Below are 25,530 nucleotides of genomic sequence, written 5' to 3'. Positions count from 1 at the left end.
TGTAAACCAGCTATAGTGGAAAAAATAAAAATCATTATAAAAAGATAAACATAAAATCAAAACTTTAACTTAAAAAAAGAAATGGTGGGAGTTCCATCGTGTCTCAGCAGTAACAAACTCGACTAATATCCATGGGGATTCAGGTATGATCCATGGCCTCACTCAGTGGGTTAAGGACCTGGTGTTGCTGTGAGCTGTGGTGTAGGTCGCAGATGCGGCTTGGATCTGGAGTTGCTGTGGTTGTGGTGCAGGCCAGCAGCTAGAGATTCCGCCCCTGGCCTGAGAACTTCTCTATGTCCAGGAGTGCTGTCCTAGAGAGACAAAAAAAAAATATATATATATATTATTCACTTCAGAAAGGAGATCCTACTACTGGCAACAAAAAGGATAAAACCGCGAAGGCATCAGACTGAGTGAAATAAGCCAGACATAAAAAGAAAAAACCTTACATGATATCATTTACATGTAGAATCTTAAAAAGTCAAAATTCATAGTAGCAGAGAGAAGGATGGTTGTTCCTAGGAAGAAGCAGAGGTAATGGGAAGACATTGGTCAAAGGGTACAAAGTTGCAGTTACATAGGATAAGTTCATTTTTTTTTTCCTTTTGTCTTTTTTGTTGTTGTTGTTGCTATTTCTAGGGCCCCTCCATGGCATATGGAGGTTCCCAGGCTAGGGGTCGAATCAGAGCTGTAGCCACCGGCCTACGCCAGAGCCACAGCAACACGGGATCCGAGCCGCGTCTGCAACCTACACCACAGCTCATGGCAACGCCGGATCGTTAACCCACTGAGAAAGGGCAGGGACCGAACCCGCAACCTCATGGTTCCTAGTCGGATTCGTTAACCACTGCGCCACGACGGGAACTCCATACATAGGATAAGTTTAGAGATCAAACCTACAACACGATGACTATAGTTAAAACTACTGAATACTGGAAGTTTACTAAGAGAATAGATTTCAGGTGCTTTCACCATATACACGGACAAAAATTGTACCTATACAAGATATGCCAGCTTGACCTTAATCATTTTATTGTGTGTATCAAATTATGCTGTTCACCTTCAATATATACAATTTGTATTTTAAAAAATAAACTGCATTTCAGCATTTAATACACCTGTATTAACCCCTATAAGCTTCGACTGACTTATTTGAAAATAGGATTATTTATTCACAGGGTTATTGTGAAAATTAAGTAATGTACGTGTTCCATATTATAGTTTCCTCGAGCTGAAATTCTGATCTAAATTCCAAAGTCTGAGATTACAGGGAAAGCAGGTGTAAGAAAGGAACTTGCTTCCAAATGGAAAAAACACTAGCTGGGAGTCAGGATATCTCCCAGTAGGGATTTACGACCATTCAGCTGTGTAGCACTGAGCAATCACTTACTTTTGCACATCTCTATAGTTTTCATAAGTCCTGCCCCATTCAGTAAACCAGGGAATCTGGGGAGGTCTAACTGGGCTGATAAATTAAACCTTCCTTTGCTTCACCCGTCTGTGGCCCGCGCCTAAAACCACCGCAAAGCACAGCGCGGTCTTAAGGCGGGTAGCGGTGTGTTGGGGGTTTCGGCCACGAGATGGCAGCATTGGCCCAACCGCCCACATACGTACACCTTGCAATCGTAACCTCAGTTTAATAGAACAGAACGCCAGAGTCCTGGGTTCTCCCCCCATTTTCTCTTTCGGATGGGCCCTGCAGAGTGTCAGTAAAAGAGCAGTTTATCGAAGCTCGTTGGGCAGCGACGGCCGAGAGCGCGGGTTCTCGCGAGACCGCCCCCGGAAGTGGGTGGCAGCGGAGACGCAGAGACTCTCCTCTCCGGAAGGCCAGCGTTTTTCCGGAGCTACTGCAGCTGTCCGCCCCCCACCGGCGCTCTCCTCTGAGCAAGAACTCACTCGCGGCGGCCTTTCCAGCCCCGAGCTCGCGCCTTCGGCTTCCCCGACTGCACAGCGGCGGGCCCAGTCAGCGAGCCCCCGCGACTCCGGGCCCTTCCCTCCCTCCGCGCTGCAGTTAGGCCGCGCCCTGAGGCCCAGTCCGCGGCAGCTCCAGCGGGTGATGCCAAATACAGCCATGAAGAAAAAGGTGCTGTTGATGGGGAAGAGCGGGTCGGGGAAGACCAGCATGAGGTCGATTATCTTTGCAAATTATATCGCTCGCGACACCCGGCGCCTCGGTGCCACCATTGATGTGGAGCACTCCCACGTACGATTTCTGGGCAACCTGGTGCTGAACCTGTGGGACTGTGGCGGTCAGGACACCTTCATGGAAAATTATTTCACCAGCCAGCGAGACAACATTTTCCGTAATGTCGAGGTCCTGATTTACGTGTTCGACGTGGAGAGCCGCGAACTGGAAAAGGACATGCATTATTACCAGTCCTGTCTGGAGGCCATCCTCCAGAACTCTCCTGATGCTAAAATCTTCTGCCTGGTGCACAAAATGGATCTGGTTCAGGAAGATCAGCGTGACCTGATTTTTAAAGAGCGAGAGGAAGACCTGAGGCGTTTGTCTCGCCCTCTCGAGTGCGCCTGTTTCCGAACATCCATCTGGGATGAAACGCTCTACAAAGCCTGGTCTAGCATCGTCTATCAGCTGATTCCCAATGTTCAGCAGCTGGAGATGAACCTCAGGAATTTTGCCCAAATTATTGAGGCCGATGAAGTTCTGCTGTTCGAGAGAGCAACCTTCTTGGTCATTTCCCATTACCAGTGCAAAGAGCAGCGCGATGTCCATCGGTTCGAGAAGATCAGCAATATTATTAAGCAGTTCAAGCTGAGCTGCAGTAAATTGGCCGCTTCCTTCCAGAGCATGGAGGTTAGGAATTCTAACTTCGCTGCTTTCATCGACATCTTCACATCAAACACCTACGTGATGGTGGTTATGTCTGATCCCTCGATCCCTTCTGCAGCTACACTGATCAACATTCGCAATGCCAGGAAACACTTTGAGAAGCTGGAGAGAGTGGACGGCCCCAAGCACAGCCTCCTTATGCGTTGAATACTGCCAAAATACGCTTTCTGAAAATGCTGAATTGCCTTTCTCCCCCCACCCCCACCCGCATCCTTTTCTTTTTAATATTCATAATGTTGTGTGCTTAAAAGTGGGCTTTGAAATGTGTGCTGCTTACTCCTTCCTTCTCTTTCTTCCCTGCTCCCCAATCTTTAAGCCTTGGACGCTATTTACTCAGCTATCCAGTAGAGCTTTCAAGATGGCCTTTCTGAAAAGTTGGTATGGTAAACAGTAAAGTAGGTGGTGTGTGTGTGTGTGCTCTAATTACCTGGTTATAAAGATATACACATCAAAGCCTTTACATTACCTTCCTGTATTCCTTGATTGCAAAGATGGAATGTTATTTTATCAGCAAGGTATTAAAATGCATTTATAAATTCTACTTGGCTTCAATCATGAATAAACATTTGCTTGTTAGCAATTTAAAATATGGTCTTATTTGAAATAATTTGAACATGGTTAATACTAAATCTCTAGATTCTGACTGCCCACAAGTATTGCTTAACAAGTTAATTTTGTGATCTTGGCTCCCATTGCCTTAGCAATGTTTAAAATTGACTGTAGAAGTGTGATTAATAAAGGGACTCTGGAGCTAGACCACCTGAGCTGAGTTAGTATTCTAGTCCCTTCTCTTACTAGCTTGATGAACTGAGAAGGTACTTAATTTTACTATGTTTCTTTCCTCATTTTGTAAAATAGGGATAAGAAAAGCATTGCTTCATTAAGACTAAATTAAAACAGGGACAGCATTTAGAATGGTGCCTGCCACATGCTCAGTACTGTTCACTGTCAGTACCACCTTCTGGGCCATTCTTCCTCCTCTTTCCCAAATTACTGGATGTAAAACTTGGCAAAATATTTGAGCCCTTACTTGATCCCAGGTATTCTTAAATAGTTGATTGCATTTTTCTACTTAATCCTCACAACCTGTGAGGACTTTCATCTTTTAATAGATGAATAAACAGGTATGACCTTATTAAGGTCATACAGCTGAACCTAGGCAATGAGTACAGATCCTCCCCCTCCTAATCCTTACATGCCACTACTTGATAGAAAAGTTAATCATAAAATCCTAGCTTTTTAGGTGTATATTATTCCTTCATATAATTTCACTAATTTTACAGTTTGTGTGAACTGAAGCCTAGGAAGTTGACTTCTCAAAAATGTTTTACTTCAGGTAAGATCACACTCCCGTCTGTATTTATCTGGAAATTGAATAATACGTAATCATTGTTAGATTATGTACCTTTGGGGAAGGATTCTAAGGTTCTTATTTTGGATTGGCAATGTGGTATAGTGAAATCAAGAAAGTTCCCATTATAGCTTAGTGTGTTAAGTATCCCTAGTTGCTGCAAGGTGTGGCATAAGCTGCAAATGCGGCCCCAGTCCGGTGTTGCCATGGCTCTGGTGTAGGCCTCAGCCCCTAGACCTAGACCAAAACTTCATATACTGCAGGTGTGGCCATTCATTAAAAAAAAAAAAAAAAAAAAGACCTAAAACATCCTGGTTCAGCTGCCTTATAGTTTTAAATGAAATCTAAGAATCTTAGAGCAGAGACCTCTAATAACTCTTCTCACTTCTCATTTTACAAATGAGGCATTATCTCTATATATAGACATTAAATATGTGATAGGGAATCCCCAAACCTTTATAGTTATTTAACATTTATTAAACCCTTTATAGCAGCAGCTGTGGATGACAGGGTCCTACCCATGAAGAGCAAGAAGCCATTCAGATGTTATTAAACTAATCTAATTAGGGTGTTTGGTAATAATATAATAATATATAATAGTAATATAATAATAGTATAAAGATTCCAAATAGGAAAAACTTGAAGGTTATCAATTTACTTTTTAAAATCACTTTAAAATACCCTATTTAGTAACTCGAGAGCTAGAAGGTAAAATGCTGAATGTTTGTTCAAGACTGTAGTGTGTAAAACACTTAGAAATAGTACCATGGAAGACTTGCAAATATTTTTAATTTAGGATGTAGACTTGACCTTCACAGTACATAAGGAGAAAGGTAGATCAGCCATGTTTCTGTAACTTAATGTGAAAGAGAATTTTACTTTAGCAAATACTTCCTTTACATTGTGAAAAACATCCTTTAACATTTTAATTTTAGCAATACTCAGAGTAGAAAAAAATTATTTTCCTTTTATATAGGTCTCAAGAATTAAGTAAAATTGACTCCAAAATTCCTGGATAAACACAAGGTAGAGAACAGTTTCAAAATGCTTGTATTTTTGTTCTCAATTAAATTCCAATTGATTTTAACATCAAATATTCTTTATTCTACTTGATAACATTTTTTATGTTAAACAATACATGCTTGTCCTCTTTAAACATTTAAAACAATTAGGACATACTGGCATTACCTAAAGTTTCAAACTGACACAAAACTCATTTACACACCTTCATCTTATGAATAGTGAAAAAAACAAGGTACGTTCTGCTATGAATATAATGAGAAAAAAATATTCTTACAAGCAATAAAGTAGCCCTTCCTCTTTACCATTACTTTAATTCCATCACAGAGAAGGCAAAGAAAACAATTTGAATAATATCTGCTAAGGATGATCTATGGAGTATATGTATGTGTGGACACACCCCACACACACACATATACATGGCTATATATGTCCATGTATTTAGTCAATATAACTGGAGAACCATGAAACATACAACCATGAAAAGATATGATAAAAGCAATAAATGAAAAATTCTAAGTGAATAAAAGTTAAGATAAACCATGGGAGATTACAGAAAAAGGAGAGGCCTATGAATAAGGAAAGAAATTAAGACTTCAAGGTGAAAGACTTGTTCTGACCCTAAAGGACAGCTATAATTATGATAAAGCTAGGAAATGAAAGTTAAGATATTCCAGCTTCAGATTTGTGAATTAAGATTTATAAAGATCCAGAGTTTACATCGTGGATCAGGGAAATGAATCTAGCATCCATGAGGATGCAGGTTCGATCCCTGGCCTTGCTCGGTGTGTTAAGGATCCAGCATTGCTGTGAGCTGTGCTGTAGGTCGCAGATGTCGCTTGGATCTGGTGTGGCTGTGGCCTGAACCTCCGTATGCCGCAAGTGTGGCCCTAAAAAGACCAAAACATTTTTTAAAAATAAATAAATAAATAAATTTAAAGAGTTATGAAGATCCATGTTCACCAAAGCACTTCAGTAAAATATGGGAGAGCATAGTGGAAGGGGGAATGGAGAAATCTATGGAAGGGAACATAGATTAAATCTGACCTCAATTGTGGAATTACCAATGAACTATTACTGGACTTTTAAAGTACTAGATCAAAGCAGTCCCTTAACATCAAAAGGCCGGTACCAGGCAATACTGGGTAAGGAAGAGGTTGAAGATAGTCATAATCAAATTGATTTAGAAGAAAATGGTACATTTAAGACACTTTTGTTTATAATACTGGCATACAAAGCACAGGAAAGAATGCCACAAACTCTCGGCAATTTCATTTTGTAAATCCATAATAATCATAGATATTTTGACCTTTTGATTTCTCAGCAATTCAGGGCCAACACTTACTGGTAAACTTGAGCTTCTTTATCAGGTAAGATCTCTGAAGTAGTAGTGACAGCCTATGTTGCTTTCTTAAGATATCCCAGGGCTAAATGTGAATGAATCTATATCTCCCAGCATTGGTTCACAACCTTATTGAGCCTAGGAATTACCAGGGAAGCCTAATGAAAAAGCAGAATTCTAATCCCCATTTTAGACCTATAAAATCTACTTTCTTTTTTTTTCTTTTTTTTTTTTGTCTTTCTGCCATTTTCTAGGGCCGCTCCTGCAGCATATGGAGGTTCCCAGGCTAGGATTTGAATCGGAGCTGTAGCCACCAGCCTACGCCAGAGCCACAGCAACGCAGGATCCAAGCCACGTCTGCAACCCACACCACGGCTCACAGCAACGCTGGATCCTTAATCTACTGAGCAAGGCCCGGGATTGAACCCGCAACCTCATGGTTCCTAGTCGGATTCATTAACCACTGAGCCATGACAGGAACTCCTGAATAATGGATTTCTTATGGCAGATTAGAGAAGTAGTTTCCCACTAGACTTGCAGAGTCCATATTTGTTCTATTAACTAATAAATACAGCACCTTAAGAAAAGCTTTTCTCTTCCTCTTTCTTTTCCACTGCAAATAAGGTAGTTACATGTGCTTTTCTTCTGTCTTTTCTCACACAAAAAAAAAGTCTGACCTTCAAACTGGGATTAAACCAGTAACTTAAAGTAAGCCCAAAATGACTAAAGAAAGATGAACTATTAAGCTCATCTACTTGCAGAACTCTCCCCTTTAAACTCTTCTCCACTTGTTGCCAGTTTCTTGGCAAATGGACAAAGTTGTGAGAGTTGGGACTAGATGCAAGGGTGCTGTAGGTGCTATCACCCTTCCACTGCATGCTCATTCTTCCTGGCATGTATTCACTTGGATGCTAAAGCCCTTTTCTTAGACAGGGATCCTCACTAAGTGAGGCAGGACACTGTAGGAAAGGCCTCATATCCCACTCTCATTCAGCGTCTAAAAGGTCAACTGGAGGCTCACTCCTGCAGCCATATCTACATCCTAGCCTTTTAGTTACATTGAGGAGGTCTTTTTGGTATATTAAGGAAAGAAATAGAGTCAAATCCTAGCTTCACCACTGACCTAGCTGTGTGACAATGAAAAAGCTATTTAACCCCAAATTCAGTTTTCTCAAGTTAATTTGAAACTACTCCATAGGCAGTGGAGAAGTGACAATTTTTGAGGAGGAAAGTAACAAACAAAATTAGCTCCTTTCCAGAGTTCCCACTGTGGCTCGGTGGCTTAAGAACCTGACACAGTATCTAAAAAAAAAAAACTCCTTTGCTCAAAAAGTGTCCCTCAATCACCCCCCAAGAGAAAACAAACTAGTTTTTAATTTACATTTTTTGTTACAATTTTAAAAACTAGATTTAAATTCTCAAGTCTAAATTAGACTAAATATAAAACTGCTATACAACCCACTGAATGGATTTATAGTGTTCCTCAAAAGTGTCTAGTTATCCTCCATCTTTTTCCTTTTTTCTAAATTCATTCTATCCCAGTCTTCACTATCACCACATGCACTTTATTCCATCAAACATTCTTTAGGATCAACCTACTAAAACTCATTACACCTGTTTAGAGCTTTCCCAAAATTAAACTTTGTCATTTTCAACTACACAACCCAAAGCATTACTTTTCTCACATTTTTCAGTACCAGAATGTTCCATAAAGAAACAATTAAAGTTTGTACATTTCCCTAAAAAGAAAGATCAGAATACTAAATGGCTATTATGTTAACCACTTAATAAAATTACATCAAAAACTACTCAGCCTTATGTTAATTAACTGAAATTAGAACATAAGTTAAACTACTCCTTGCCATTTACTGAATGTTTAGAAGTTTACTCAAAAAATCAAAATGGCTTCACATAACTTTATAAGCAAGCATCCATTAGTGAACAGCCTCTAGTAGTCCTGCTCAGTCACTGGTAAGCACTGTAGTGGACCCTTCCTCCAAACAAGGAGCCTGAATTCAGACTGAAGCAATTTGGTTTTCTGAGACACTAGTCTGCCATCTTCTCCGTCCACTGGCTTTTGGATTAAAGTCATTGTCCCTTGCCCCAATAACTCGTCTCCAAATTTACTGGTCTGTTGTGCAGTGAGCAGAGTGAACTTGGGTCCAGTATCAACTTGATGTTTGTTTTCCAAATACTATTTCACTCCCACATCAATAAAAAGAGAGAAAATCCAAACATACTCTCCTTACATAAAAATGACAGAGAAGGCTAAAAGGCATTATTTAAGACTTTTTTAGACCTTGAAAAATTATTCTTCCAATGTGTTATTTAAATTTACAAATCAGTTTATCTTGTGACACTGCTTCAATTTCAACGCATCATAGTTGAGCTGACTGGCTACTGCTTCATCTTTTCAAGTCAAATGGAGATTCTCTTGCATTAAGGCTCTTATTCAAGACTTCTTCTTCTGCAAAATTGATGTTAAAAAGAGAGGAAAAAAATAAGCAAACATTACAAAGAAAAAAAAGGATAAATTCCAAGTAGTAGCAAACTTTAGTTTTAAGTAAAAAGTTTATATACAACACTTAACTATGATAAAATTGCCATTATTTTCACTGAGATACCTTTTCCCCAGAAAATATCAACACATCCCTCTTAGAATACTTATTCATATGTCAGTGTTATCATGAGCAAATCAGAATGATATATAAGCTGTTATCACCAGATATGTATCCATTCTAACATTCTTTAAGAGCAAGTTTTGTTATTCTTAGGGCTGTACCTGCAGCATATGGAAGTTCCCAGGCTAGGGGTTGAATCAGAGCTTCAGCCACCAGCCTATAACATAGCCACGCCAACACCAGATCCAAGCCTCATCTTCGACCTATGCTGCATCTTGCAGCAATGCTGGATCGTTAACCCACTAAGCGAAGCCAGGGGTCAAACCCACATCCTCACAGACACTAACTGGGTTCTTAGCCCACTGAGCCACAACGGGAACTCCTAAGAGCAGTTTTTGTTTTGTTTTATTGAAGTAGAGTTGATTTACAATATTGTATTAGATTCAGGAATACAAGCAAAGTGATTCATATATTTTTATTACATGTATTTTATATATTACACATATTTTTATTATGTTACTTCTTTCAGACTATTTTCCATTATAGGTTATTACAAGATATTGAATATAGTTCCAAGAGCAATTCTTTTTTAACTCTTTATGATGAACCAAACTTATCCACCATCAGGCTTCAATAATTACAATTTTAACAATTAACATTAATACTAATTGTTACAGGACGAACTGTGTCCCCAAAAAAGACATGTTGAAGTTCCAACCTGAATACCTCAAATGGGGCCTTATTTGGAAATAGGGTCACTGCAGATACACTCAGTTAAGAGTAGACTGGGAGAAGGATATGTCCTTAATCTATATGACGAGTGCCTGTACAAGTATATAGAGGGAGTTCCTGTCATAGCGCAGTGGAAATGAATCCGACTAGGAATAATGAGGTTGAGGGTTTGATCCCTGGCCTTGCTCAGTAGGTTAAGGATCGGGCGTTGCTGTAAGCTGTGGTGTAGGTCACAGACGTGGCTCGAATCTGGCATTATAGTGGCTATGGTATAGGCCAGCAGCTGTAACCCTGACTAGACCCCTAGTGTGGGAACCTCCATATGCTGCGGGTGCAGCCCTAAAGAGCAAAAAAAAAAAAAAAAAAGAAAGAAAGAAAGAAAGAAAGTATATAGAACACAGCAGAGAATGTCATGTGACAATGGAGGCAGAGATGAGTTACACTGCCGTGAGTTATGAAGCCAAAGGATATCTAGGTGTATTAGAAGCTTGAAGAGTCAAGAAGGATCTTCCTCTAATGGCTTCCAAGGGATCATGGCCCTGTCAGCACTTTGATTCTAATTTCTAGCCTCAAGAGACAATAAATTACTGCTGTTTCAAGCCACCGAGTTTGTTACACCAGCCTTAGGAAACTAATACACTGACCTATGTTACCACCATACCCACATCAAATTATTTCAAAGCAAATCACAGATATTATACTATTATAAAAATGATATTTAACATAGCATTTCTCAACTTTTTTAGAACCATCTTCCATTAACCAAGGTTTTCAAGAGATTTACTTTCAGCAGTTTGTATTATAAAAGCAATAGGTTTGGGATTTTGGTTCTGTTTTCCAACCCTGACCCATACCAATTATAAATTACATACACATCACTAGAGATTCTGAAAATACTCATAAAAATGAAGAGCTCACTCTTCTTGTCCTAGTTGAAGGAATGAGGGCACATTTTGTCATATTTACAATAAGGATCATATAACATTCAATACATACTATTTTTAGGAAAAGTTGAAAGAGAACTTCAGCAGGTCAATATGCACAGGTCCAGTTAAATCTTACCTGTTAAATTAGGTAGAAGTTCTCCAAGACTACATGATATTGTGGTCCTCAATCTTTGTTCCACTGGAGAAAACTTAATTAGTGGTGAAAGAGACCGTTTTCTTTCACCAGAGGACATGGGTAACGATGGTTTTGTGTAGTCTGTGTGCAAATCATGAGTGCCCAAAAAGTTAAGCATATCATCTGCTTGCATGTTTTGGGGAGAGAGGCTCAATTCTAGTTCATGTCTTCCAAGTGTTTCAGGATTAGAGAGGTAAATTTCTTCCCTTTGCTCGGACAGAGTCTTTTTCAGAGCCTCATGTCCACTGCAAATAGCCTGTAAATTGAAGTTTAATTCTGGAGTAGTTTGTCTTTCTCCCACATCTTCTGGGAAAATGCCACTGTGCATAGGACTATTTGGTTCCAGTTTAAAACTGGCCTCTGTACTACTGGAGCTATTAAGACTTAAGCGACCATCATCTTCTGGAAGAGTTTCATGTAATATGCCAAAATCACTAACTTTAAAATTGGAACTAATTCCACTGGATATTTGGAAAGAGTTCCATAACATACTTTTATGCATTGAAAGATCTTTGTAAGAAGCTTTCGAGTGGTCTGATATCTTAATACACTCCTTTTCACTGTCATCTATCACATCTCTCTTATTGCCTACAATGGGGGAGAACGTGTCTATTTGGCTAGTTTCTAAAAGCTTGTTCTGTAAAGCTGTACGCTCCAAATCTTGCTTACAAATTATTTCCTTATTTAACAAATCTGATATATTTTGTGTTGTTGGTTCACCTCTGTGACTAGACACCACAGGTTTTTGAGGCACACACTTAAGACGATCTGAAATAACTTTCTCTTCAGGAAAATGAGAATGGCTAGAATTGGACATGGTGGTTGTTGAGAAATAACTGGCCATGCTAAATTCTCCTTGATTATGCACCTCAGGAAAGGATTCTGGCAGTACTTCTCTATGTTCAGTATCCATTTGAATTGGTTCTGTACTTTTGGTATCTTCTACTTCAACAGCTTTTCTCCATGAGCTTCTAATTTCACTTACTAATTAAATGAAGGGGAAAATAACACGTTATTAATAATATTCCCAAACAGAGCATGCAATTAAACAATTCTAGTGTTCAAGATAAAACTGCTGACTCAGTATATGTTCCACAGGTCTGCCAGTTGGATGACAAGGCTCTACAACATAACAAAGCCCAACAAACATCAAAGGACTCCATCTGCAACTGATCACATACAGAAAACAAAAGCTGTGCCTGAAATATACATATACTTTCACACAGCACATACAAATTATATGTATTAAAAAAAATATTTTCTTGTCCATCTAGGCCAGGGTTCAGCAAACTTCCAAAAAGGGCCAGATAATATCTCTTCAGGTTTTGCAGGCTATCCGCTCTGCTACTATATACAGTGTGAAAGCAGCCATAAACAATACGTTGACAAACAGGCTGGGTTCAATACAACTTTATGTACAAAAATAACAGGGTGAGCCAGACTTAGTTTACAAACTGTACTTTGCCAACTACCAATCTAGACAGTGGCTAAGTTCAACCTGAAATGAATCAATTTAACTTTGGATATGCCACTTGTAGTAGCAAAACAGAAATTAATCATTCAACCAGGATGGTATGCCTACATAAGGACAACAAAGCAGAACTTAGCCTACATAATATAGGTTCTAAGAAGAAAGTATTGGAGAGTCTGCCTCGCTTGGGAGAGGTAGATAAGATCTCTGTACGGTTTTTGGCTGATGCTGCTGGTTGTTGCCTAGAAGAGTATAGCCTCCACACTCTATAAATGTTGATCACAGATCATATGTGGTGACAGAAGGTTTTTTTTAAATGATCCACTATTCTCCGAAGAAAAAGCCAAGTAAAACAAGAGCAAAATTGTGTTTCATCAGCAAAATAATACTGATAAAGGACTACCATGTGAGAGTGCCGACATTCAATATTTCAATAAAAGTCCCCTACATCAAAACAAATAGAACCAATGCCACTAAACTGAAAGACACAGTAAAGTTATAAAGTGAGTTTCCAGGAGTTCTCACTGTGGTGCAAGGATTGGTGGCATCTTGGGAGCTCTGGTATGCAGATTTGATTCCCGGCCTGGCACAGTGAGTTAAGGACCCAGCGTTGCCACAGCTGAGGTTTAGGTTACAACTGTGGCTTGGATTTAATCCCTGGCCCAGGAACTCCATACACTATGGGGTGGTCAAAAAATAAATAAGTAATAAAGTGAGTTTTCCAGAAGATCTGTCAGACCACAATTCCAATAGTAGTAATGTCTAAGAAAGAAAATAGTGGCAGAAAGCATTATTAACTTACTCAAGTTTTCTGGAGTTCGGGGAATTTGGTTCCTTGTTAAGAACGGATTAGAAACTAGAGAGTCAATTAGTTCCTCTAATTTCACTTCTCCTTTAGAGGGCTGTGGTGAATCAGATAAAACTGCCCTTGCAACCTAAAACAAAAAAGAAAAAGTAAAAGTTACCAAGCCCACTAACAGAATGCAATAAAACCCCTGATAAAAACAATAAGCACTTCACCACCAGCAGCCCTTTCCACAGCAGAAAGCAGAAAAATAAGCTCAAGCTCAACAACATAGCTCTCAAACACTCCATACACATTACCCAGGCACAAACCTATAAGGTGAATCAATTTCCTCCCTTCTTATCGTAAATGGATATCCCATCATACAAGAAAGATAAGAAATCTTCATATTTGGAAATATTTAAATATAGTTCTTAGAGCACAGTGAATGGAGCTGCTCTCTGCCACAAAATTGAGCTTCATAACTCCTAATGAATGGTTCTAAAGCACACAAGTTCTTCTTAATCATAATTCACTGCACAGTAACACTTCTATTAATAAAAATAGTGCATTCTTCTTTCCCAAAAGCCTCATTATCAGACAAATTAGTGAACAAAGCATAGGAATATATTTTAAAATAGAGAAAAAAAATGTACAATATGAAAACAGCACTCTATATTAACTAAATTTTAATAAAACCACAAAGAAGACATGCAAACTAAAACCTTTGTGTCCTGAGATCCCCAAAAAAGAAAATGGCTACAATGGTAATCAAATTGACTCCAACTGACCCTCCGCCATGAAAATAGAGGCTTCTTAGAATTCTTGGAGTTCCCGTCCTGGCGCAGTGGTTAACGAATCCGACTAGGAACCATGAGGTTGCGGATTCGGTCCCTGCCCTTGCTCAGTGGGTTAACGATCCGGCATTGCCGTGAGCTGCAGTGTAGGTTGCAGACACGGCTCGGATCCCACGTTGCTGTGGCTCTGGCGTAGGCCAGTGGCTACAGCCCCGATTAGACCCCTAGCTTGGGAACCTCCATATGCCGCAGGAGCGGCCCAAAGAAATAGCAAAAAGACAAAAAAACAGAATTCTAACACACTAAATATTCCTTGTCATAAATACTATTAAAGGAAATTAATTTTACTTTACTTTCCAGCTTTATGAGATTTCTTTTTTTTTTTTTTCTTGGCTGTACCTGCAGCATACAAAAGTTCCTGGGCCAGCAACTGAACCCACACCACAGCAGCGACCCAAGCTGCTGCAGTGCCAACACCAGATCCTTAATCCACTGCACCACAGGGAAACTCCAGAGTTTTAAGAGGTTTCAGGACCCTCCTCTTCCATCCTATCTTATTCCACTGCTATAAAAATTATTTACCAAAAAAATGTGCCTTTCCTCCTACATCAGGAAAGAGAAAAAAGAATGATTAACCATCTTTTCTTTAGCATAGTCAATCAACAAACACAGAGAAAACAATAGAACTTGAGAGATCTTTAAGTATTTGAGAGACCATAAACTGATCCAACCTCAAGTTAAAAACAAGTGGCTGACATCCACATCTCTTATTTGGATAATATTCATTAACTCTGATCATGATTGAGATAAAGGAGGGAAATCCAATACCTAAATCAATATGCACTAATCCAAATTTTTCTTTCCATCTCTCAGGAATATAAAGTAGCTGATTTATTTCCTGACTGTTTCTCTAAATTCAAACAATGGGGAGTTTCTGTTGTGGTGCACTGGTTTAAAATTCCAACTTCGGGAATTCCCATCATGGCGCTGTGGTTAACGAATCCAACTAGGAACCATGAGGTTGCAGGTTTGATCCCTGGCCTTGCTCAGGGAGTTAAGGATCTGGCATTGCCATGAGCTGTGGTGTAGGTTACAGACATGGCTTGGATCTCGCATTGTTGTGGCTCTGGCGTAGGCTGGCAGCTACAGCTCCAATTAGACCCCCTAGCCTGGGAACCTCCATATGCCATGGGTGCAGCTCTAAACAGCACAAAAAAAAAAAAAAATTTAATTTTTAATTAAAAAAATTCAAGTAATAGGAAATGCATAATAAAAGTAACATTAAGGAATAGCCTATTTATGGAGTTCCCATCATGGCTCAGTGGTTAACGCACCCAACTAGCATCCATGAGGATGTGGGTTTGATCCCTGGCCTCGCTCAGTGGGTTAAGGCTCCAGCGTTGCCATGAGCTGTAGTGTAGGTTGCAGACATGGTTCAGATCTGCCGTTGCTGTGGCTGTGGCACAGGCCAGCAACTACAGCTCTGACTGGACCCCTTAGCCTGGGAACCTCCATATGCTGTGGGTGAAGCCCTTAAAAAAAAAAAAAGACGAAAGACAAAAAAAAATGGCCTATTTAATTTGTATTAACTGAGTTCTGCAATTCTCAGCAGCTATAGTGAAAAGTATTAAGGAACAGGGCTGGTTAAGAAATCCAAGATCGGGAATTCCCATCTTAGCTCAACGGTAACGAACTGAACTAGGATCCATGAGGATGTGGGTTCAATCCCTGGCCTCGATCAATGGGTTAAGGATCTGGTGTTGCTTGGGATCTGGCGTTGCTGTAGCTATGGCATAGGCCAGCAGCTCAAATCTGACCCCTAGCCCGGGAACTTTCATATGCTAAGGGTGTGACTCTAAAAACACTAAAGAAAAAAAAAAAAAAAAACAAGATCATGAATAATGATACATCTATTCACTTATTAAAAAGCAGAAGGACAAAGTTTCTACTGTGGCTCAACGGTAACAAACGAGGATATGTGTTCAATCCCTGGCCTCGCTCAGTGGGTTAAGGATCCTGCATTGCTGTGAGCTGTGGTTTAAGTCACAGACATGGCTCAGATCTCACATTGCTGTGGCTGTGTCATAGCCAGCAGCTGTAGCTCCGACGGGACCACTAGCCTGGGAATCTCCATATGCCATAGGAGTGGCCCTAATAAGACCAAAAAAAATAGTAGAAGGACAACTTTGTTCAGTGATATTTTGCATAATCTTTGTTCTAATATCAAAAAAGAACTATAAATCTAATAAAAAAAGTTAAAGAAAAGAGGAAGTTTGGCTAAGCAACAGATAACATTCAGAGAGTATTTTAATGAAGTATAATCATTGGGTATATTTATCCAACAATTTATGTAAGGTTAATCCCCAAAATATTACATTTGTTTTATAATTTTGGATATTTATAGAATGAGACATAAGTTTTAACCATGGATATAATCTTAACTAAGTTTATTTTATATCTATTTCTACTTTTGGGAAGGACCAATTCTGCTTTAACCATGATTTTTATTATCTGTGACCTCCTTCTCCAAATTATCCCCAATTAATAATTATTCTTCACTTATGACCCCAACACCACTGAGAAAATAATATTTCAGTATATTTCTTACAATCTTTTTCTAACCTCTTCTACCAGATGATCTTGCTCTTTTTGGAATGGATCACTTTTTTCAGCTGGCAGAGATCCTCCAAATGCACTACTATTTGTATTCTTTGCAATACTTAATGATGAAGATTCTTTCATTTCAAATTCTGTTTTCTTAGAAATTATTTCATTTTTCTCTCTAGGAGTTCTCTCTTTCATGTCCTGAAGAAGAGAGACATGTACTGTTAAAACCTTAATAATTGCAGCTGACATTTATTAGAGATTCCTGAGTTATCATGAATCTATAAAAAGTTGCTAACATTACTGTGAAATTATATGTTCACTGGCACAATTTCAAAATTCCAATATTCCCATTTAGAAGTAAGAGCAAATGTATAAACAGGGATGATATATAACGTGTACATACTGGGAAATGTGAAAATAGAAATTTAATTGAGATATCAACAAAAGCAAAGAAAATTTTATCATAAGTGAATATGGTCAGAATTAACTGTTTTAAAAGGTACCTTTTCAAGTAATGTGACACTGTTCCTATGTGATGATGAAATGGCCTGCAACAGGAAAGAAGTGGGGCTAAAAGGGAAAAAAAGTAAGTGAAATTCAAGGTATGAGTTACAAAGAATTCCATTCACTTGAAGTATCTGACTATTCTAAAGAAACTGTCTGCCTCGTATCTGTCCGTTACGATTTCACTCAATTCGTCCCGGTCATCAAAAGGCAGTTTGTTCTAGGGAAGTATGGTGACAATTAGAGCAGTACTCCAGCCCAATTTGTGTATCAGCCTCCCAAATTAAGAAAAATTTCCTTACCTGTTATGTATTTTAAGTAAACAGAACTTTTTACAAGTGCTGAATGACCTGATGAACAGTCAAAAATTCAACTAACTAGAATGACATTTTTATATCACAGAATCTCACTGCAGCAGAGACTTTCAGATGCCTTTGATGTATCCTGTCCAAAATCAACTTCTCTTATGCTAAATTTTCTAAAGCAAATATGGTACACTTATAGTAAATGCATGAAATTATCCAATTTCAGCTTGTTGCATTCCACACATAGTATTCCTTGATTTCTTAGATTCTCTTGCCCCTTTTGACAAACATGAAAACCTTATGCATCTTTTCACTGTAATTACAAAATAAGTTATTAATTTTTAAACCTTCAAAGCAATGATAATTTAAATAATTTATCTTCATTTTGAAAACGCTTTCAGGAGTTCAAGTTGTGGCTCAGTGGTTAACAAATCTGACTAGGAACCATGAGGTTGCGGGTTCGATCCCTGGCCTCACTCAGTGGGTTAAGGATATGGCGTTGCCATGAGCTATGGTGTAGGTCGAACATGCAGCTCGGATCCCGCAATGCTGTGGCTCTGGCGTAGGCCAGCAGCTACAGCTCTGATTAGACCCCTAGCCTGGGAACCTCCATGTGTTGCAGGTACCACACTAGAAAAGACAAAAAGATAAAAAGAAAGAAAATGACAACAACAACAAAAAGACAAAAGACAAAAAAAATAAAAAATTAAAAAAAATTAAAAAAAAAAAATGGAGTTCCCGTCGTGGCGCAGCGGTTAATGAATCCGACTAGGAACCATGAGGTGGCGGGTTCGGTCCCTGCCCTTGCTCAGTGGGTTAACGATCCGGCGTTGCCGTGAGCTGTGGTGTAGGTTGCAGACGCGGCTCGGATCCCGCGTTGCTGTGGCTCTGGCGTAGGCCGGTGGCTACAGCTCTGATTCGACCCCTAGCCTGGGAACCTCCATATGCCGCGGGAGCGGCCCAAGAAATAGCAACAACAACAACAACAAAAAGACAAAAGACAAAAAAAAATAAAATTAATAAAATTAAAAAAAAATAAAATAAAATGTTTTCAAATTCAATCATGGATTGGGTCTGCTCACTGACCAAAAGCTTTTCTATTCTAGATTAAATGAAAGGAAGCATTACCACAGAGACCACAGGATTACCCTCTAACATCAGGCACATGTTTTTCTTTCTGTTCATAAACAGAAAAGTATGTAATAGCAGCTTTGCAAATATTTTATATAATAGCAAATAGGAATTTCAAACTTCTTTAAGTGTGTCCTTACAATCATCTACCTTTCAAACATAACTCAAAATCAAATTTTTCAAGCTTTAACTTCACCTCCACAGGTTATAATCTAGATATCTAAGGCAAAAAATTACTGATCAGTATCTACTGTGATTTTAACCAAAATTTCCCCTAAGCTTGACATTAAAATGATTTAAAAAACCCTTGAAGCAGGGCTAGCTATGAACCAACATCATTAAGATGCCACCAAAACACTCATAAGCTCCTTGAAGACAAAAATTATGTCTTACCAAAGGCTATTCCCAAGGACTAACACGGTGCCTGGTGCTTGAAAGTGCAATACATATTTATAACTGACTGATGGATTGACAAATCAATGAATAAATGAATAAACTCACTTGAAGATGAGGTTTTATAGATGCCTATAAACTAAATTTTCCTCTTCGAATCATTCTTACAAAGCCTCACAATAGAGAAAATGGAACCACAATCTATACCTTCCTCTCTCAAATTTCTGATTGGCACATGATAATATCTCAATTCCAGTCAACTTTAAAGCAGCCCTGGCTCAGTCCTTACTCCCTACCCACTTGCCATGCCAAAACTGAGGCCCATGAAATCCTAGCACTGTAACAGATAAGAAGAAAGGGTGTTGATCCCATTGGGGAAATTTATCCAAGGGCACTTCCAAAAGAAAAAGACATGCTTTTTATAGCAGTAAAAATTTTGAGAGAAATCTAAAGTCTAAAAATAAATAAACGTGGAGTTCCCTTCATGGATCAGCAGTAATGAACCTGACTAATAGCTATGAGGACACGGGTTTGATCCCTGGCCTCTCTGAACGGGTTAAGGACACAGCATTGCCGTGAGCTGTGGTATAGGTCGCAGCCTCAGCTTGGATTGCTGTGGCTGTGGCATAGGCCCAGGGCTTCTGCTCCAATTTGAGGAACTTACATGTGCCACAGGTGCAGTCCTAAAAAGACATAAAATAAAAATTTTAAATAAAAACAAATGCTACAGAGCTATTTTAAGTGAAAATTGGTAATAATGTAAATGTTAAGTAAACATACATCACAAACTAAAAAACCTCTATTTATGCTAAATGTTGAGAAAATTCTGTATTTTAGAATATAAGACTATATCCATACTATAAGTAAAGCCAATAAGAGAACTTGGAAAAGAAACTAACAAGTGATTTGTTAGAAATTTTAGCTAATTGTTTTTTATTTTCATTTGTTGTTAACCATTTGTCTACAGTTGACAGAGAAATAGTACACAGAGATTATAAAAAGGAAGATATAAGGAGTTCCCATTGTGGCTCAATGGAAATGAACCTGACTAGCATCCATGAGGATGCAGGTTCGATCCCTGGCCTTGCTCAGTGGGTTAAGGATTTGGCACCGCCGTGAGCTGTGGTGTAGTCACAGACGTGGCTCAGATCTGACATTGCTGTGGCTGTGGCTTAGGCCAGCAGCTACAGCTCCAATTCGACCCCAAGCCTAGGAACCTCCATATGCCCCAGGTGCAGCCCTAAATAGACGAAAAATAAATAAATAAATAAAAAGATATGAGATTAGGACTGAATTTCTAAGACTAGGATGTTTATTCAGCATGCATGCAAGATCATACTGCTTCCTATCTTTGAAATGCAAAAAAGAAACTGGAGAGGTTAAGGGTGTAGAAGAACTGCATCACCACCACTAGAAATATGAAAACTTCCTTTCCAGAAACGATTGCAAAGAGAGTTAGTACCCACAGTTTTACAGCAAAGGCATCACTAATCATTCAATTCTGATTTTACTATCATTATGCCTCTAAGAGCTCATTCTGATCAAAACCAAACCAGATTTATGGACAACACTAGTTATATTTAAGTACTTGTGAATGAAAACTACATGTGAAAGGGCTAAACTAACATCACACATAATCTAAAAACTACATTCATTTTTTTTAACTGAATAGTGGTATTAAGTAAATCCAGGAGTTCCCGTCGTGGCGCAGTGGTTAATGAATCCAACTAGGAACCATGAGGGTGCGGGTTCGGTCCCTGCCCTTGTTCAGTGGGTTAAGGATCCGGCGTTGCCGTGAGCTATGGTATAGGTTGCAGATGCGGCTCGGATCCCGTGTTGCTGTGGCTCTGGTGTAGGCTGGCGGCTATAGTTCCGATTCAACCCCTAGCCTGGGAACCTCCATGTGCTGTGGGAGCGGCCCAAGAAATGACCAAAAAAAAGACAAAAAAAAAAGTAAATCCACTATGCATTTCCCAATTAACTACACTGATATTGATGTAAGATGACAGTACAAATATTTAGTATAACAGCTGAACCACAGGCAAAAAAAAAGGGGTTTTCTTTAAGTGCAGTTTACCCACGTTACACATAAAACATTTTATTATAAAATAATTTTTAAAGTAAAGAATTCTGAGCAACAAGTTTATTTTCAAATCCCAGTAACTCAACTCTTCTGTTTATTAAGCAGTAATACTCTTTCATTTCCCATTACCACTTTGGTCACATTTATCCCTTGTCACAAAATCCTTCCTCTACCACCTCCTTTCAATATCTCAACATGAGTAAAATAAAGTATTGATTGGAGTTTCCTTGTGGTGCAGTGAGTTAAGGCTCTAGCACTGTCACTGCAGTGGCTCAGGTCACTGCTGTAGTGTGCATATAAACCCTGGCCTAAGAACTCCCATTATGCCATGGGCACAAAAATAAAGTACTGAAAGATAGTTAAAAGATCCAGGAGTTCAGAATAAAATAAATGTGTAAGACAAAATATATTTAATGCAACTTTTTTCTATACTAAGAGAATTCTATTCGAATCAAATTCTTAGAGACTGAGTATTCGGCTCCTGTAGAATTCTGATAGTACATCTTAATACAAAATTCTACTTCAAGAAGGAATCTTGAGGAGCTTCTCAGTGGCCTATTGGGTTAAGGATCTGGCATTATCATTACTGAGGTGCAAGTCACTGCTATAGTACTGGTTTGATTCCCTCACCTGGGAATTTCTGCATGTCACAGATGCAGCCATTTAAAAAAAAAAGAAAAAGAAAAAAAAGAAAAAATCTTAAGGTTAAATGGAATTCATAAATAAAACAGATTTATGAATTAATCTACTAACACCATCAATCTTTAGTCCAACAATAGATTTTAATCAAAATATTTAATTTGCTCTCTCAAGAAAACACACACCAGGAGTTCCTGATGTGGCTCATCTATAAATGAACCTAACTAGTATCCATGAGGACACAGATTTGATCCCTGGCCTCACTCAGTGGGTTAAAATATGCGGCAGTGCCATGAGCTGTGATGTAGGTCACAGACGAAGCTCAGATTCCTATTACTGTGACTGTGGCACAGGGAGGCAGCTTCAGCTCTGATTTGACCCGTAGCCTGGGAACTTCCACATGCCACAGGAGCAGCCCTAAAAAGACAAAAAAAAAAGAAAACACACACTAAAAAACATGATTGAGATTGTGAAGCACCAACCATTTCCCTCTAATGGGCATGATTTAAGAACAACTGTGATAAGGGTATAAAATTAGCAAGCCCAATAACTTCACAATTTCTTCAATATTAAGTCTTCACTAAAGATTTCATTATATTTCTTTAGGTACTCAGAAAATCAACATCACATCCAGATCTAAGAACAAGGTAAAATTCTTCCATAAGTAGTCCAGACCTCCTATGAACAAGAAAATAAGTGCAGAGGGAACTGTCAATAACATAATTTCACATGTAAGTTTTGACTCTAGTCACAGTGTTTCAACTTATTAACATATTACGATTATACAGAATGAAGAGGGCCTCAAGTCACTTAAAATTTAGAATTTTCTTTTAGAATTTCCCAAAGTTTTTTTTTTGTTTGTTTTTTGTTTTTGTCTTTTTGCCATTTCTTGGGCCACTCCTGCGGCATGTGGAGGTTCCCAGGCTAGGGGTTGAATCGCAGCTATAGCCGCTGGCCTACGCCAGAGCCACAGCAGCGCAGGATCCGAGCCGCGTCTGCAACCTACACCATAGCTCACAGCAACACGGGATCGTTAACCCACTGAGCAAGGGCAGGGATCGAACCTGCAACCTCGTGGTTCCCAGTCAGATTTGTTAACCACTGCACCACCACGGGAACTCCCCCAAAGTATTTTGTTTCCATATCTGTGCCTCACTGACATAGGGAAGGTGAACTTAAAGACACCTATTAAGGTCAAAGGGTAATAAGAAAAAGCAAAATAATAAAGGAATCTATTTAGTGTATCTCTGTTTGACTACTATTTAATAATGTTTCGTTTCAATAGAGAACAAATACATTCCACATTGTAAATCAACTATACTCCAATATAAAATAAAAACTAAATTTAAAAATAATAAAATACAAATTAAAAAAAAGGTGGGTTTTTTTGCTTTTTAGGGCCGCACCCACAGCATAAGGAAGTTCCCAGGCTAGGGGTCAAATCAGTCGGAGTTACAGCTACAGACCTAAGCCACAGCCACAGCAATGCCAGATCCTTAACTCACTGAGCAAAGTCAGGGATTGAACCCACATCTCCATAGATACTAGTCGGGTTCGGTTACCGCTGAGCCACGATGGGAACTCCCAAGTTAAAAACTTAAAAAAAAAAAAAAAAAAAAAATTCCCCAAGTGGATTACATACATTTTGAGATTTGTGCCTTTATAATCTGACATCAGCTTACTTAATGGCCAAAACAGGATAAGAATCTGACTAGGAACCATGAGGTTGTGGGTTCGATCCCTGGCCTTGCTCAGTGGGTTGGGGATCCAGCTGTGAGCTGTGGTGTAGGTTGCAGATGCATCTCAGACCCTGCGTTGCTATGGCTGTGGTGTAGGCCAGAGGCTACAGCTCCGATTAGACCCCTAGCCTGGGAACCTCCATATGCCATGGGTGTTGGCCTAGAAAAGACAAAAGAAAATAAGACTACTCCTAAAGGAAGTTAAAACAAACTAAATAGGTTCAGTTTTTTCATATGCTAAATTTAAGGATTAGATTGAATCAGAAGTCTTCCTCCTGCAATTTTTTTTAAAGCATAGAACTCTTTTTTCAAATAGCATATAAAACCCCAATATACAATATAGATAAAAGAATGAGCTGCTCAGGTTGAAGTGGAAGATTGGAACAGTCACAGGCTAAATTTAATTCATCTACAGCACAACAGGGCACTGCAGAAAACAGAATGAAAACTACCAACTAGATGGTCTCAGAAGTCTGTAAATTTTTGTATTTAGTCAACAGTCACAAGTGGTTTCAAAGAAGCTCACAGATATAAAAAGGCAAAAATTCCTAAACCTGCATTAGACAATTTTCTTATGTATCACTTATATCTGGAATCTAATATATGGCACAAATGAATCTATCTACAGAAAAGAAACAAATTCATGGACATGGAGAACAGACTTGTGGGTGAGAGAGTGTGAAGGACTGGGAGTTTGGAGTTAGCAAATACAAACTATTGCATTTGGAGTGGATAAGCAATAAGATCCTGCTGTACAGCACAGGGAACTATATTTAGGCACTTGTGATGGATCATGATAAAGGATAATGTGAGAAAAAGAATTTAAGTGTATGTGTATATATGACTGGGACATTTTGCTGTACAGCAGAAATTGACAGAACACTATAAATCAACTATAATAAAAAAATTAACTAATCCCCAAGAATCCCAATGTTTAGATAATAAATAGGAGGAAAAAAATGCCCATGCATCAGATTTAATCTCTCCTGAAAATGCGGCTCCACAGTGGAAAAACACTGTCTGGTTAAAAGAAGAAAATTATGAGCTATCCCACAGTAGAGAAGCTTGAAAACTGGCTGAAGATGTGACTAAATTTAATGAAAGGGGAAAAAAAAATCAATATGAAAATAAAATTTGTTTTACCTCTTGGCTAGATCACACTTAGTTCCCAGTACATCACTTGCTCTTCTGCAATCATTTTCCTGCTTATATTGCTTAGGTGTATCTAAAGAAATACAAAAATTAATGGCTCTTTAAATATGTTTATACATTCTAATATTCAGAGATCTCTTGATCAATATCATCTAAATAGAAGAAAACAAAAATAAAGTAATGCTAATGTTAAAAGATATATATTCAATTGTTAAGTCTATAGTAATACATATAACAGTGATCGGTAACATGTATAATAGGCTTTTCTAAAAAGCTAACTCATTCTAAGTTTCAAAAAAAGGGACAATCCATAATTTTTCAGCCTTATTTAGCCATGCTTCATGTTTAAGTACCCAAATAATGCAATTACCACATAAACCAGCAAGGCCAACAAGTTACAGTACTTAGTATATTTTAGCCCAGCATTTATGATATCAATCTATATATTTATTCTTTAACATATCATTTAATAACTATGTGTCATTACTGTACTAATAATGAGAAAAAGAAATTAAAAACTGACCTGCCTTCAATGAGTCAGTTTAGGAAACTATTGATCAAGAGAAAATTATGGCATACTGCTACAATATTATGATACAAGTATGCACAAAATGCAAGGAGGCAGAAAGGCACCTGGCCCAGAGTAAGGAACATGAAGAAGCCATGAAAGTACAGAGAGAATAAGTGTGCATTTGGTATGCTGGAACATAGGGTATATCTATGGAAACACGGTAGGAAATGAAATTGGTGAAGAAAGCCATGGCTACATTACAGAGGATCTGACGATATTCCAGAGGTTCCTCTTCTTTCAACATGTTAGTTTCTGAAAGACTACTTATACATGTGTCCAAACTGTTACTGTTTAGGACCAATGTATGTACTACAT

General features: G+C 38.6%; 2 protein-coding genes and 1 non-coding gene across 5 annotated transcripts in view; 1 reads left to right on the top strand and 2 right to left on the bottom strand.

The window, feature by feature from the left end:
* The first annotated feature begins 1,610 nt into the window (after window positions 1-1,610).
* RRAGA (Ras related GTP binding A) lies at window positions 1,611-3,438 on the top strand. Its single transcript, XM_047767601.1, has one exon. It carries the CDS (start codon window positions 2,057-2,059, stop codon window positions 2,996-2,998), a length of 942 nt encoding a protein of 313 aa, XP_047623557.1. The 5' UTR covers window positions 1,611-2,056; the 3' UTR covers window positions 2,999-3,438.
* Window positions 3,439-8,840: 5,402 nt separating this feature from the next.
* Window positions 8,841-25,530, bottom strand: part of HAUS6 (HAUS augmin like complex subunit 6) — a 46,778-nt gene continuing 30,088 nt past the window's right edge. For 2 of the 3 annotated variants that reach the window (XM_047767599.1, XM_047767598.1), the window contains exons 12-17: window positions 24,636-24,717; window positions 17,202-17,268; window positions 16,714-16,896; window positions 13,313-13,445; window positions 10,980-12,023; window positions 8,841-9,031 (exon numbers count right to left, since the gene is read on the bottom strand). In XM_047767599.1, coding sequence (XP_047623555.1) covers window positions 8,970-9,031; window positions 10,980-12,023; window positions 13,313-13,445; window positions 16,714-16,896; window positions 17,202-17,268; window positions 24,636-24,717 — 1,571 coding nt within the window. In that variant the 3' untranslated portion in view covers window positions 8,841-8,969. The remainder of the gene's footprint in view (window positions 9,032-10,979; window positions 12,024-13,312; window positions 13,446-16,713; window positions 16,897-17,201; window positions 17,269-24,635; window positions 24,718-25,530) is intronic. The other variant, XM_047767600.1, reaches the window with a different exon arrangement.
* LOC125121751 (small Cajal body-specific RNA 8) lies at window positions 17,353-17,483 on the bottom strand. The gene has a single exon (XR_007133615.1). It is a non-coding gene; the product is annotated as a small Cajal body-specific RNA 8 (non-coding RNA).

Source organism: Phacochoerus africanus, chromosome 2 (assembly GCF_016906955.1).
Source record: "Phacochoerus africanus isolate WHEZ1 chromosome 2, ROS_Pafr_v1, whole genome shotgun sequence".
NCBI lineage: Eukaryota > Metazoa > Chordata > Mammalia > Artiodactyla > Suidae > Phacochoerus > Phacochoerus africanus.
The sequence above is the reverse complement of the archived record's forward strand: the minus strand, read 5'-3'. Positions and strand labels throughout refer to the sequence as shown.